The sequence below is a fragment of the Anarhichas minor genome, unplaced genomic scaffold (genome assembly GCF_050575085.1).
Source record: "Anarhichas minor isolate MPS153535 unplaced genomic scaffold, ASM5057508v1 ptg000010l, whole genome shotgun sequence".
Taxonomy (NCBI): Eukaryota; Metazoa; Chordata; class Actinopteri; order Perciformes; family Anarhichadidae; genus Anarhichas; species Anarhichas minor.
This window is the reverse complement of record NW_027466456.1, coordinates 4,814,549-4,827,971: the sequence shown is the minus strand read 5'-3', so window position 1 is coordinate 4,827,971 and position 13,423 is coordinate 4,814,549. Positions and strand designations below refer to the sequence as shown.

Genomic DNA, 13,423 nt, shown 5'->3' with positions numbered 1-13,423 from the left:
AATATGATATTCCTTAATTACGGGAATGTAAATTGCAACTAACCAAGATGATGTGAGACAATCCAAAATGAAAGATATAAAATAACAGAAGTACAAATATGGGAAGAAATATGAATTGTCCTCCTTGCATGACTTTACTGACAACATCAACAGTATCTGAAAAAAAGTTTCTTGAGGGCAAAAACTCTGTGGCATAAAACCATCCAATAAAACGCTGAACAGTCATGGCACCAAAACGAAAACATGTAAGCAGTGCATTTCAAAAGAGAATGTTCCAAATCAATATGACACCGTGACAAAAACATTTAATCAAATTGGCACCAAAACACTTTCCAGCTTTCCAAACTTCCCACAGAAACTCACAAGTTTGCTGTACATATGTTGTACATTTACGTAAAGTCTATAGAAAACTATCCACAAATATATCATTTCAACTCCAAAAGTTGGCACCCATGCTATCATAATATTATGTTCTTAGATGATTACAGTAACCCTCTAGTAACCCTTTTTAATTGTAGTGCAGTCACAGCGCAGACAGATAGCTTACTTATGTCCCCGTCTCAACTCGGCTCTGTTTATTTGAGCTAGGATCTCTGCCACTTGGTAATGTTTTCCCTCCTCATTGAGGTAATGAGAGTACTCTGCCATGTGCTCCGTTGTTGGATGCTCTGAGGATCAGGGACAGACAGAGAGCGACGATTTCAATCTGTCGGGGTAATCCATTAGCTCCCTCTAGTGCTTTCCTACAGACAGTTAAGATCTGTAACATGAAGGGGCCCACTACAAAGTCATAACCTTCTCACTCACACACACACACACACACACACACACACACACACACACACACACACACACACACACACACACACACACACACACACACACACACACACACACACACATGCCCAGACAACACTGAAAATTCACAAAAAATCTTTGCTCGGGGAAGTTTTGCTGACCTTTAAAGCCCACAGTCTAGCTTTCATTCCTGCACTCAGCTGTTTAAAACAAAGGTCAGAGATCAGGATCATCCAACTGGACTGTGTGTATGTTTAGCTTCCAAACTCAAATGAATGCATAAAACTAAATGACTAAACTAAAACTTACCCTCATCTCTCTGCGCTTTCTGAAAAAAAACAACCTCACCCTCTTGGCCCGGTGTCAGGCTTCAACACCGGGCCGTCCACGCTACATTTTCATTATTCAAATGGCTCGTGCACTCATTCTTCTGTCACAGCAAAACATCTGCTTTGTAATTGTGGTTGCGTACTTGACAGGCAGCCATTTCTCTCTCTGTAACTCAACTACGGATGACAGAGAGCCGAACTGTATCGTTTTTTTTTAATAGTTGTGTTTGGGATAAATGTATGTTTTAAAAGACTGCCAACCTCTTGGTTTGTTAAACTTTGGCTGCAGGGTAAGCGTAGCTTTAAATAGCAGGGTAAATCCTTCATAACCGGGTTCAATAAATAGACAGCTATGGCATACAGAAAACTGCAGGATAAATATGTACCACACGGTGTATTTTCTTTTATTCTTTGTAAAAGTATAGGCAAAGAAAAATGTAGAAAGCTAAAGGATTGTGGCACCTCCTCACAAGGCTCATTTTAAAAGATACGTACTGATTCAAACAGTTTTCTACTGCAAGGGAACAGGTGAGGTAACCTCACACCTGGAGCTGATCTCCTCATCAGGTGAAAATAAAGGACAATCAGAGAAGATGACCTGGTGGCACATGCTGAGAGAGGAGCCGTCAGACTCTTTCCCCAAAGAGCTCCAGGGTGAACTCTGGTTATATTTTAAACCGGTTAGTTGGGCAGCAGCCCGGCTGAGGTAGTTTTGTTTTTCTAGTTTTGCAAGAGGGCTCCTGAAGGAGCTAGATTTTCTCTTTTCTTTAACTTTGAGTTAGAATAAATAAAGACCTAGCCAACCTGACTCTGTTTGATTGCTGTGCTGCCACTATTTTCCTTGTCCTCCACAATATATAATGGGGCCTTGAACAAAAACAAACTGCCTTGAGCCTCAAACATGAGCTATTATAGGTGCAGCCCATAAAATTGTAGTTTACAGTCTGGTGAGGCTCAGTGGAAACAAGTGATTTCAGGAGAGGAAAGGCCATCGCTCTCATTGAAAATTCATTGAGCTGATTTATGTGTGTCTAAGTGTGCATGTCTGAGCGGGTGGTTTAGGACTCCGTGTCTTATTCGTGGCTGTCAGCATGATGCACAGCTCTAATATAGTGCTTGATCATGCAAAGCGCTCTCCAAGGGAGCCCTTTGCATGCGTTTCAGCGTCATGGAAAAGACCGAACCAGCAGATGGTGCTCTTGTTTTATCCTTGGAGATCTCTCTCTCTCTTTCTTGCATGCACATGTCTTATGGTAACTTGGGTCCAGACAGTGTGAGAGAAAAAACGACAACAAAAAACCTCATCCTGGTCAGATGTTTGAGACCGTTGTGTCACTATCTGCTCGGTGGGCTCCAGTCACCAGGCCTGCTCCGGGGCGCCGACTGCTTGCTCAGATTATCTGAATTTGGCAGACTGCAGCAAAATACAATACTAGTGGAGCATAAAGCATTCAGGCCCTCCGGTTATCAGTTTCAGTACTCTGCTGGTCACTTTACTGATGCAGGGAATTCACAACTTTCAATATCGTCAAAAATTGTGCATCCAGACGGTTCCATAATTGTTCACGGATAAAATACGGTGTTTACACTGAACAATTAGCTTCCTGGGATTTAAGTAGGTCACTTCTTGAGGATGTGTGGCATGAATGCAAATGCATCCAATTCTACCTTCCAAAAAGCCTTGGCCTCCCCCTCATGTGACTTGCTTCTTTGCCAAGGTAATCCAGAGTATGGATCTGCATGGAGAGGCTTTACATGCAAATGGTTGGGGAGCAGACAGAGAAGCTGCTGGGCTGAATATGGTTAGTGTACTGGAGATGGATGGAAAATGCATACTTCTCCCATAGTGAGAGCTAAATGGTCATGAGGCTAGGTGCTGACACATTTCTAAATTAATGTGTTTAGAGCTAAAAAGAGGGTAGATTACTCCAAAGTGGGAGTAGGCAGCGAGGACCTGCTGGAGAGAGTTAAGAGACAGAGTAAAGGCCCGCTGGGCATCCAGGCAAGGATCCATCCACCCATCCCTTTGCCTCTCAGAGTTGACTCATGCTCCCTACGTGGGCAATGTTTCCATGTAAACACACACAGTCAATTCAATAGTGATGTGACAGAGACAGATTGTTCCAGTCAAGAAGTAACACAAACCTTTTTGATTCATGAAAAGGAAATCTCACTAAAAACGGTTTTAAAACATTAGATGATTCATATTTTGTCCATTCAGCTTTTGCACTAACAAGCTGGTAACATTGTACTGCTCCCTCTCTCAGGTCTCTCACATTCGCACACTTTCTCTCTGCACACAAATGTGTTTTTTACTAATGTTTGCACAAAACGTGCATGTGCAATGTAGTTATTCTGCCTCCAATCCACTTCTCCTCTGACTTCCTGCTCTGTTTTAGCTTTGTTATGGCCATAACAAACAGGGAGACACACGAACCTTTAGCAAAAAAAAGCTTGAGGGGAATTTAATATTGACAGTGTGGGAATCAGTGGTGTCAGGTACCTGAAAGGAGAAGTGGAGACCTGCAGCAGCACAGCAGACAAGAGAGAGACTAGCAGCACCAGGTGTTCCTCGTTGGCCCTAACGACCCCCTGCCACCAGGTATCTGGAAAACACGGCAGAAGACAGATTGGCAGCGAAGGGCAGAGCTCGTCACACCTTAAAACTTATTATGCCACAGAAATGTGTACATTTGTAGGAATAACACAAAGTAAGATAAAACCACAGTGATATGCTTTAGCTAGTTAAGACTAGTTGGACTACAGCCACAGCTATCCTTAGCTAAAGCTATTTTACAGATGTATACTGACCTATTTCCTGGAACTGAAAAATCAATTTTAATGTTCCATCATCTTAGTAATTGAGTTTGTTACACCACATCTATAAGACAGTATCTACATCTAATCTTAAAATAAAAAGATGGGGAATAATCATCCTAAAAAGTGATAACCTGTCTTACAACTTGCATAGCTCGCATACAGTTTGGCTTCAAACGTCAAACCCTTATCTCTCATCTTCACTGAAAGGTTTTGAGGGGTGGCACTGGATCTCCTATGCAAGCTGCATCAAGCATTCCTCGCTGAAAGGCCCAATCTGTGATTCAAACTTAAACATGAGGGCCATCCCAGCAAGAACATTCAAATGATTGGCAGGTCTTTTATTACATGGATTAATGCGAGGCATCAACTAAATCCAAGATGTCAATGCGTCAGAAGCTGCTGAAAGCTGCAAACACCAAAGTAGCATCCGCATTGACGAGAAACATGTTTCTTTTCCTCATCAAGGCACATTTTCAGTTATGACTGTGAATTTGGCTCCGATTATTTCAAGGAGTTGGACCTTAAATGACACTCGCAGTCAAGAACATGTCGTACCCAAATGAGGACTCTCACACTTTGGGCTCTTACACACACACACACACACACGCACACACAAAGCAAGGAGGTGTGGGCTCTTTATTGGTACTTACGTCAGTGTGGAAAGAACAATTTCTTGCCTATATTCCTGTCTGAGGTTAACGGGCAACATCAGTCTCTTCCTCGCTCTCTCCCTCCCACAATCTCTCTTTCCCAACTCCTTCGTCTTACTTTCTCGCTCTTACCTCGCCCACCTCACTCTCACTCTCCCCCTCTCTCTAGCTTTCTGTCTGCTTCCAACATACATTTATTTATCAGTGTGGAGAGCCTTGCTGCGACCACTGGCCCACAGGGACCCTTTCACTTTGCTGATGTGCACAGCGGCTGCTGATTGTAACCTTATGTGCCCCTGCTTGTGAGTCATGTGAGGTAAAATGAGTTTGTGTGTATGCGTGTCTGTGTGTGTGTTAGAGAGAGACAGTTGGGAAAAAGCCAGACTACTGACTACTTTCATCATGTGGCAATCAACTTAACCACTGACACTCAGTCAAAGCATTATAGCATCAAGTCCCACAGGGTGCACATTAGGCCAATCCTAAGGGCAGATATCGATTCAGCACGGTTGGGTTTCAGATACTGCACACACATCATGCAGTCATTTGTGAAGAACAGTTGCTCGGTAATCACAAGTATTATCACTCAGTTGGTAATCCGAAGGACAAATGCGCAGTGTCCTTATCTATAATGATGGATTATTACAGTTATTTATTGCACTAGAACGAGTTTTCCTTCCATGTTTGATGGAATGTTAACTAGATATCAAACTCATTGAGGAAGCTGTTTTATAGTTTATGGTTATATCTTAGCGTTGATTTCCCTGCACGTACACTCCAATAAAAGGGCCATAAAACAATAAATTGCAACTAAAAATAACCAACACAATTTCTGTGCTACATGTTTTGCTGTGTTTGACTATTTTAACCTGCAATAACTGATGTTTTGGCCGTTTGGAGACAGCGGAAAGGAAACTGACATATTGAAAAGCTCATATGGAAAATATGTTTGCAAACTTTCTCCTATTTATACAACCAACAGATACGGAGCAACATTGTTATTCATTCGAAGACGTGGTTGAAAAAAAAATATTCCCTCCCTTTTAGCTCGGTTTTGGTCTCCATCAACTCCAGAGGGAAATATGAAGCAAGATGCTAAATGCTCCACTATGTTCACCGGGTATTCACTAACTTTGTCTGTATGCCATGTGGTGCTAGGCAGGTAGTGTATAATGAATCTGCACTTTTTCAATGGAGCGGCCAGAAACTGTGCTGATGAAAGCTGTGAGAGTGAACCCAAACAGTACATTTGTAGGCCAGAAAAACAAAACAATGAATAGAAATGTCTGTAAAGCTAAAGAGACCTGCATATTCTGGGGGTAATTCTTGGAGTTCTTCCCTTTACGGCCCCTTTTACATTACAATTAGTAATTTGATCTATTGTTAATATAAAAAAAATTGCTTAGTGCAGCTTTAATTGGTTTTATTTTCAGAATTATTGTAGTTTGAAGAGAGACTACGTCATTTCTGCTGGACAGCAAACAAGTGACAACTGCGGGATAACGTTAAATATTAAAACATAGTAGAAAAGTCACATGAAATCATTAAAAATACACATCAAGTCATCAAACTGAATCAGCAATGTCTGTTACACAGTAACACTTATCTAACGTTGCTAACATTAGCTAAAAATGAGCCACCTTTAACTACTGGTCACACCAGACCAAGTAAAGGATGCTGCAGCAAAACCCCTGGTTGTATCCATCTGTGCAAGGGTGTGTTTTAGTCCTCAATTGAACTTCTTGTCGAACAATATATCATAGATGATGTTCTAATACGTATTTTATGTAAAACTCTTTGTTTGAAAGATGTTAAACTGGCTTCGCCTCGACAGCTATCAGGCCGAGTTTGAATTAGTTCGAGTCATGTCATCTGGATGGTCATTTATCTGCCAGATATTGTTTGATCAAATTTATAAAAAATGATGAATAATGAAATAGGCTTGAAGTCGTTTACTCTCATCCTGAACTGAATCTATCATAACCGTGGTTATTTTGTTTGACATGTTTGATGGATTAGTTCATTTTTTATTGGTGAATCATTTTGTGTTTCTAAATTGAACCCGGGAAGTAAAATCTAATAAATACTAAAATGCCCCTGGCACACACACAATGTTAAAATGTGTATTTAATCTTGGGTGAAATGCAACTTTGCTTTCAAGAACATATTACCGACCAGACTGCAGTACTGATATTGTGCCAGCAGGCGGCATTACGCAGTCTTAGAGTGCTGTGAGTGAATCTGCTCTGACTGCATGGCTTTAGGCAGCATGACCACAGGAAAATAGACTTCACACCCCTCAGTACACTGCCAGCATGACGACTCGGCTTTCTAGTACAAACGCAATGCACACACTAAGATGCCACACAAAATAAGAGCTTCTTCGTATTTTTATTTTTAATAGAAAAGAAAGTATTCAAAATAATACAACAGGAAGTATCCGGTAAAGATGACTGAAGAAAATGTGATCTGTGTCTAAAGGGCAACGACGCATCCTCCCCTTGAGCTCAGCCCCGTTCAGTGTGTGCGTGTGTGTGTGTGTGTGTGTGTGTGTACACTGATTCAAATTAGAAATAGAGCTTTATGATGCACATGACAGTCTGCTGGTGAAATGAAAAGGGATACAATAAAGTGTGTGTTTGTCTGGTTTATATGTACATGTGAGGTGTGTTGGAATGACAGTGTGCTATGATATGTACAATAAAAGACTCCGTGTGTGTGTGTGTCGGCTTGGATCTGCAGTTCTGTGGTATATGAAGGAGGATAGATTGGGTTGAGACACAGATGATCTGAATTAACACAGCTTCAGTCTGCCTGCTGTGGTGAGGAGGATGATAATGGGATTGGTGATGATGATCATGATGATGATGATGATGCACTACAAAGGAAGCCAAGAGTAAAACAAACTGAAGAAAAGATCATCAAAAAAAAAAATAAAAAAATAAAAAAAAAAAAGAACTGAACTTGTAGCTGCGAAACACAATTAAAAAAAAAATAAGGTCCTTGACTTCAGAAGGCAGGAGGAGTTTAGAGTTTCTAAATCACCGGCTCGCTCCCTACTCTCTCTTATTAAAATATCACAAATTTTTCACTCTTTCCTCACCCGCCCTCACCCATTCTCTCAGTCCCTCATGGGCCAGGTGGCCTGGCTGAAGGTAGGCAGGCCAAAGAGTTCAGTGTGGATCCTGGTGGTGTTACGCAACCCCTCTGCCTTCAGCACCTGTTATTCCCAGGGCCTCCTCTCTTCTTTACTTATGTGTCTCAGTCCCCCACACACCCACCAAGGACATTTGTCCGTACTGGGAGCTCCATATTTGGGAGTTCCTCTGGCCAACTGCATGGGTTCAATATTCAGGATCGAACCACGGAGGTACAGCCGGATGGATACGGAGGGACAGATGGAGGGATGAGGAGCTCCTGCTTGATGAAATTACTCAGTTTGAGCCGACCGTTTCCTTCTCGTCACGTCCTCCACCATCTCTCCCTCCTTTCATCTGTCTGTCCCTTCATCGCTCCGCCACCTCCATCTGTCCGCTCAGGGGCCTGAAGGGGTGAGGAGGGCTGTTGTCTCTGAAGAAAGTGCTCTTCATCCCATTTTCTCTCTCTCTCTCTCTCTCTCTCTCTCTCTCACATGTATCCCCCACGCTTACACTTTCGATTAAAATACTATCTTTGCCATACGTTCAAAAACACACACGTGCTCATACCAACACATACAGTGTCCCGTCACATCAACGCCCCATCGGTAAAACATTGATTCAACTCTCTCTCAGGCATACATAAGCACACACGTCCGCATTTACACACACACACACACACACACACACACACACATTGTGAGGCTCTCTGTGAGGGTGAATCTCGGGGGGCCTCTGTGCTATGTCCCATCTTCCTCCTCCTCCTCCTCCGAACAGTAGTCTTGTCCCTGCAAAGAAAGAGAGATAAGAAAGAAGATGAGACGTGCATGATTTCCTACTCTAATTTGCTCTGGTTAGTATACTCAGTAATAACCTACTTCAAATGACTCCCTCTGAACTGTCTGCATGCAGCAATCCCAGACACACTTTTTTACTCTACTCACACAAACCCTCGTCAAATTTCTGGTACTGGCGTAGAAAATGCTGGATGAGGCGGTTAAGTGCTGACAGGTGGGCAGTTATGCTGCTTTGTTTCTTCCATCACGATGAAGCGCTAACTCAACTCCCTTGCTTTCCTCTACAGAGCCGGCCTGACAGCTCGTCTAACTGCGCTCGCTGTCTCGATTTAAATAAGGCTTTAAAACACAGGCAGCCTCAGTACCCGAAAAATCACTAGCGGAGAGAAACCAAGTGCATTTAAAAACAGTACGGTGCCTAAGTTCTACTTTGAGGCATTTAACAGCTGTATTTCCATTTCATGCTACGTCATACATTTAATTCACTACATCCCAAATGGAAACATTTTTACACAAATTTAGTTTTCAATTTCAATGCTCCAATACATTTATCTGACAGTTATAGTTACTTGTTACTTTGCAAAGGATTAGTCAATTAATCAATCAGTCAGTTTGGATGATTGATTATATGTTCTTAAAGCAAAATGCCAAATAACTGCAACTCAACTGCAAGGATTTGATGCTGTTCATTGTCTTATGTGATAGTCAATTGAATATCTCTTCTTGTTGGCCAAAATTATCCATTTTGAAGACGCCATCTTGGGCTTTAGGATGTTGCGTTTGCGACACTAGTTTTTCACTATTGTGATATTGACAGATTAATGGATGACTAAAAGAAATCGCTAGTAGCAGCGCACACCAAGCGAAGTGTAACATTAGCATTTTGAGCGTTTCTGGCCAATGTTTACAGAAGTCCAATATTCCTTTTTGTTCTGTTTTTGGTCTCCTCCAACTCTTGAGAAATAAATGCTCCACAATGTGGAGCAGCTAGTCGCTAACTTTGACCGTCTGCTGTTTGATGCCGATAGTGTATTGTTGGTTAATCGCAACTTTTCGCTGAAGTGGCCAGAAACTACTCTTATGAGAGCAGAGAAAAGATGCGGGCCAGAAAACCAAAACAATCAGCTGAAAGAATCTAAAACGCTTGCCGCGCAATAATTCTTGGCGGGTTCCTAAATATGGGAAACCTACTTCACATTATACATAATCATTTAATCCACAGTTAAAACAAAAATATTGAATAGAGCGGCTTTAAGTATATATTCCTGATAATGACTAGATACGCAACATTTTAAATGCAGTACTTTTACCTGTAACTGAGTATTTCTACACTGTGATATAGCTACGCACGGTTAAAAACAGGCAGGCGATAAATGAAGTGCATAACACCAAAGCTGAATCCAGCAATTACTCACTATCGCTTCACTGCAACCTCATTTTCAGTCAGAAACAACCGGTGAGATGAAGTGTCAGACTAAGAGTAGTAAGTGCTCATCACTGCAGCCATCCTCCCCCTCACACACACGTGGGGGGGCGGAGTGTGGAGCTCGTAAGCAGAGTGACAATGTGGACTAATGGATGTTGTTGTAGTACAGCCTGTCTCTTTAAATGCTAAGACCCAGCTGTTTCTTTAAACCCTCAGAGGTCCAGTCCAGTCCAGTCCACCCAGTCCCCCCCTCCTCCACCAACCCACACACACGCATGCACGCACACACACACACACACACACCCTCACCTTCTCAATCTTCTCATCCAGCATCCTGAAAAATTCCTGCTGGCTCTCTGACGTGTGAATGCTGAGAGAGAGAGAAGAAAAATGGAAAAGCGAAAAGGAGGGGGGAGAGGAAGTTGGAGACGAGGAGGAGAAGGGAGGCAACAAATACATCATGAGAATTTTCCATTACACCCCCCACACAGCACAAACACACACACACACGCATAAACACACGCGCACACAATCCTCCCTGCAGTGTGAGAAAGGCTGTGGAGGAATTTAAATCATTATTTTATAAAGTATTAACCCAGTCTCTCGTCCAAAGGCAGAATACTGTGCAGCCACCAACAACCAATATGTTTACATATACAAACGTACACAGTCTGAGGTTGTCCGAGAGCGTTATAGAAACCAGACACAGTATATCACTTACTTCACACATCGTAATATCAACATACTGATTCTAAGTTGTATCTTAATGGACGCTGGACATAACGGTTTACTAAAGGGTCCGTTCAGCCAAATTACAACACACAACGATGACAACAAATGGATCAGCTTTCCTTGGAACTTCTAAACTCCCCATGAGAGCTGTTCACTGTGAGCTGGCACAAAACAAGTCTATTAGCACTGTGGCTGCTCTGGTGCTTTCCATTAGATTGCATGATCTTCCTCGGCAGATGAAGTGCGACATTGTTGTTAATGTGTTAAATGTCAGTACTAAATAAAGAAATCGGTATGGCTGCCGCTAGAGGTAAAAGAGAAAATATGAGCTTGTTTTATTATTTGGGTGAACTGACCCTTTTTTAATACATAGATCGTCTATTTTTTAAACAATATCCACCAGACTTATATTTCAGCATATACAGACTGCTATTGGCCACTTACTTAGACTTGATGTTTGCTGAAGAGACCTCTTTCTGCTGTTTGCCCCTGTACTGCACATTACTCTTCTCCTGAAAGGCAAACACACACACACACCCCATTAGTTTTCATTATCAGCTGATAAAACAGGCAAAAAACAAACAGTTCATATCAGCAAACAGCCACCCCACTGAAAGCATGAGTCACCTCAGACCTGCATTATTAAATCATGTCCTCACCCAGCTGGCAGCCATCAGGCACCGATACAAATGTATGTAGGTTGTAATAAGACCGATGAAGGTTGGTCACCTCACATGAGTTCCCCTCCATGTCTTTGTGGACAGTTTCCTGCTACAGTGATCAACCAAACACACTGTGACCTGCACCTTGTGGTCGAAAACAAACACTGGTCTAACCACATGTTGTGGTCGTACTGGAGGTTACCTGGCTAGGTTTCAACTTTCAGAGGTTAAGAGGCGGTTCTCCTTGTGGTTGCAACCTGTGACGGTGATAAGGACGGTTTCTGAGCTGCAGTTATATAAATTAGTGACAGTGCTTCTGTTGTTTTAATCCGAATTTATACACTGAACAGAAATAAACACTTTGGGTTTTGCTTCCCATTTCGTACGAGTTGATCAAAGACTTTTTCTACGCACACAAAAGGCTTATTTCTGCACAAATTTGTTTGCCAAGTGAATCCATCCACCTGACAGTGTGGCATATAAAGATGCTAATTAAACAGCCTGATAATTACACAGGCGTGTCTTGGACTGGTCACAAAAAAAAAAAAAATGCCACTCTGAAATTTTCAGTTTTATCTTGAATTGTATTTTATTAGGATTCCACGAAGGACTAGGGCTACAGAAATACATATTTTTGGCCACACATAAGCAGAAGTATCAGTCATCATGTCATCATTCATGCAGTGCGGCACATCTCTTTTGCATAGAGTTGACCAGGTTGGTAATTGAGGCTTTCAACGTTGCTGAATATGAACAAGGAACGCCGTCGTGTATGTTGCATCCCAAACATGCTCACTGGGTGAATATGCAGGCCATGCAAGAACCTGGATGTTTTCATGTTCCAGAAATGGTGTGCATATCCTTGCAACATGGGGTGGTGCATTATCATGCAGCAACATGAGGTGAATGCTGCGGATTAGTGGCACTGAACCGAGGGCCTCAGGATCTCGTCCCAGTATTTCTGTGCTTCAAACTAAATGCACATCTGTTCGCAGTCAGTACCAAAACCCTACCGCCACCATGGAGCACACAACGTGGGCATTAGTAAACCGCCCTCCAAACACAAAGCCATACACGCCGTCTGCCTCGTCCAGCGAAAGCCGGGGATTCATACGGGACGAGAAGACTTCTCTAGGCGAAGCTGAGCAGTTGCCCATTCAGGTCGGTTACGACAACGAACGGCAGTCAGGTCAGATCAGCTTCAGTTCACAGTTTGTGCAGAAATTCTTCGGGTGGTGCGAACGCTCAGCTGTCCCGGTGGCTGGTCTCAGACCGTCTTGCAGGTGAAGAAGCCGGATGTGGAGGTCCTCGGCTGACGTGGTTTCACATGGCCTGCGGTTGTTAGGCCAAATTCTCGGAAAACGACATTGGAGACGGCTTCTGGTCGGGAAATGAACATTCAATTCACGGGCAACAGCTGTGGCCTTTTTGTTGTGACCAGCCCAAGGCACACCTGTGTAATAATCATGCTTTCTAATCAGCATCTTGATAAGTCACACCTGTCAGGTAAAGTGTTCACCAACATGGGTTTAACAAATTTGTGCAAGAAACTTGAGAGAAATAAGCATTTTGTGTGCAGAGATCTTTTATTTCAACTCGTGAAAAATGGGAGCAAAAACAAAAGTGTTGCGTTTATATTTTTGTTCAGTGTATAAATCCTGATTAAAATACAGAAGCAGTGTCACTCTGTCACTAATTTATATAACTGCAGCCCATTTGTTGTATAAAAAAAGATTCCAAAAAGGATAAAGACGTGAGGTGACGTTCTCATTATCACCGGTGTGTTTTCCTTATGTCTCCTAATACAACAAACAACACAGCTCGACTTACTCCATTGTAAAGGAAGCACATTTTATGAACTGTATGAATTGTTTTAAATGGGTAGTTTACTTGTTTCAAACTGGGAGGTATGGTATGTTGTTTAGTGGGAGACCCAAACCACATTTTCACACAGCCAGGTAACCTCCAGTAAAGCCACAACATGTGGTTGGAAAGTATGTTTTCTACCACTTGTTATTACTGTAGGTGTAAGGAATTCTCTCTCACACACACACACACACACACACACACAC

At 42.4% G+C, this 13,423-nt stretch overlaps 1 protein-coding gene across 1 annotated transcript in view; it reads right to left on the bottom strand.

Annotated features, from left to right (window-relative positions):
- Positions 1–6,969: 6,969 nt before the first annotated feature.
- Positions 6,970–13,423, bottom strand: part of LOC142946441 (uncharacterized protein C1orf21 homolog) — a 29,181-nt gene continuing 22,727 nt past the window's right edge. Inside the window, exons 4-6 of the mRNA XM_076087716.1 lie at positions 11,134–11,201; positions 10,267–10,327; positions 6,970–8,522 (exon numbers count right to left, since the gene is read on the bottom strand). Coding sequence (XP_075943831.1) covers positions 8,475–8,522; positions 10,267–10,327; positions 11,134–11,201 — 177 coding nt within the window. The 3' untranslated portion in view covers positions 6,970–8,474. The remainder of the gene's footprint in view (positions 8,523–10,266; positions 10,328–11,133; positions 11,202–13,423) is intronic.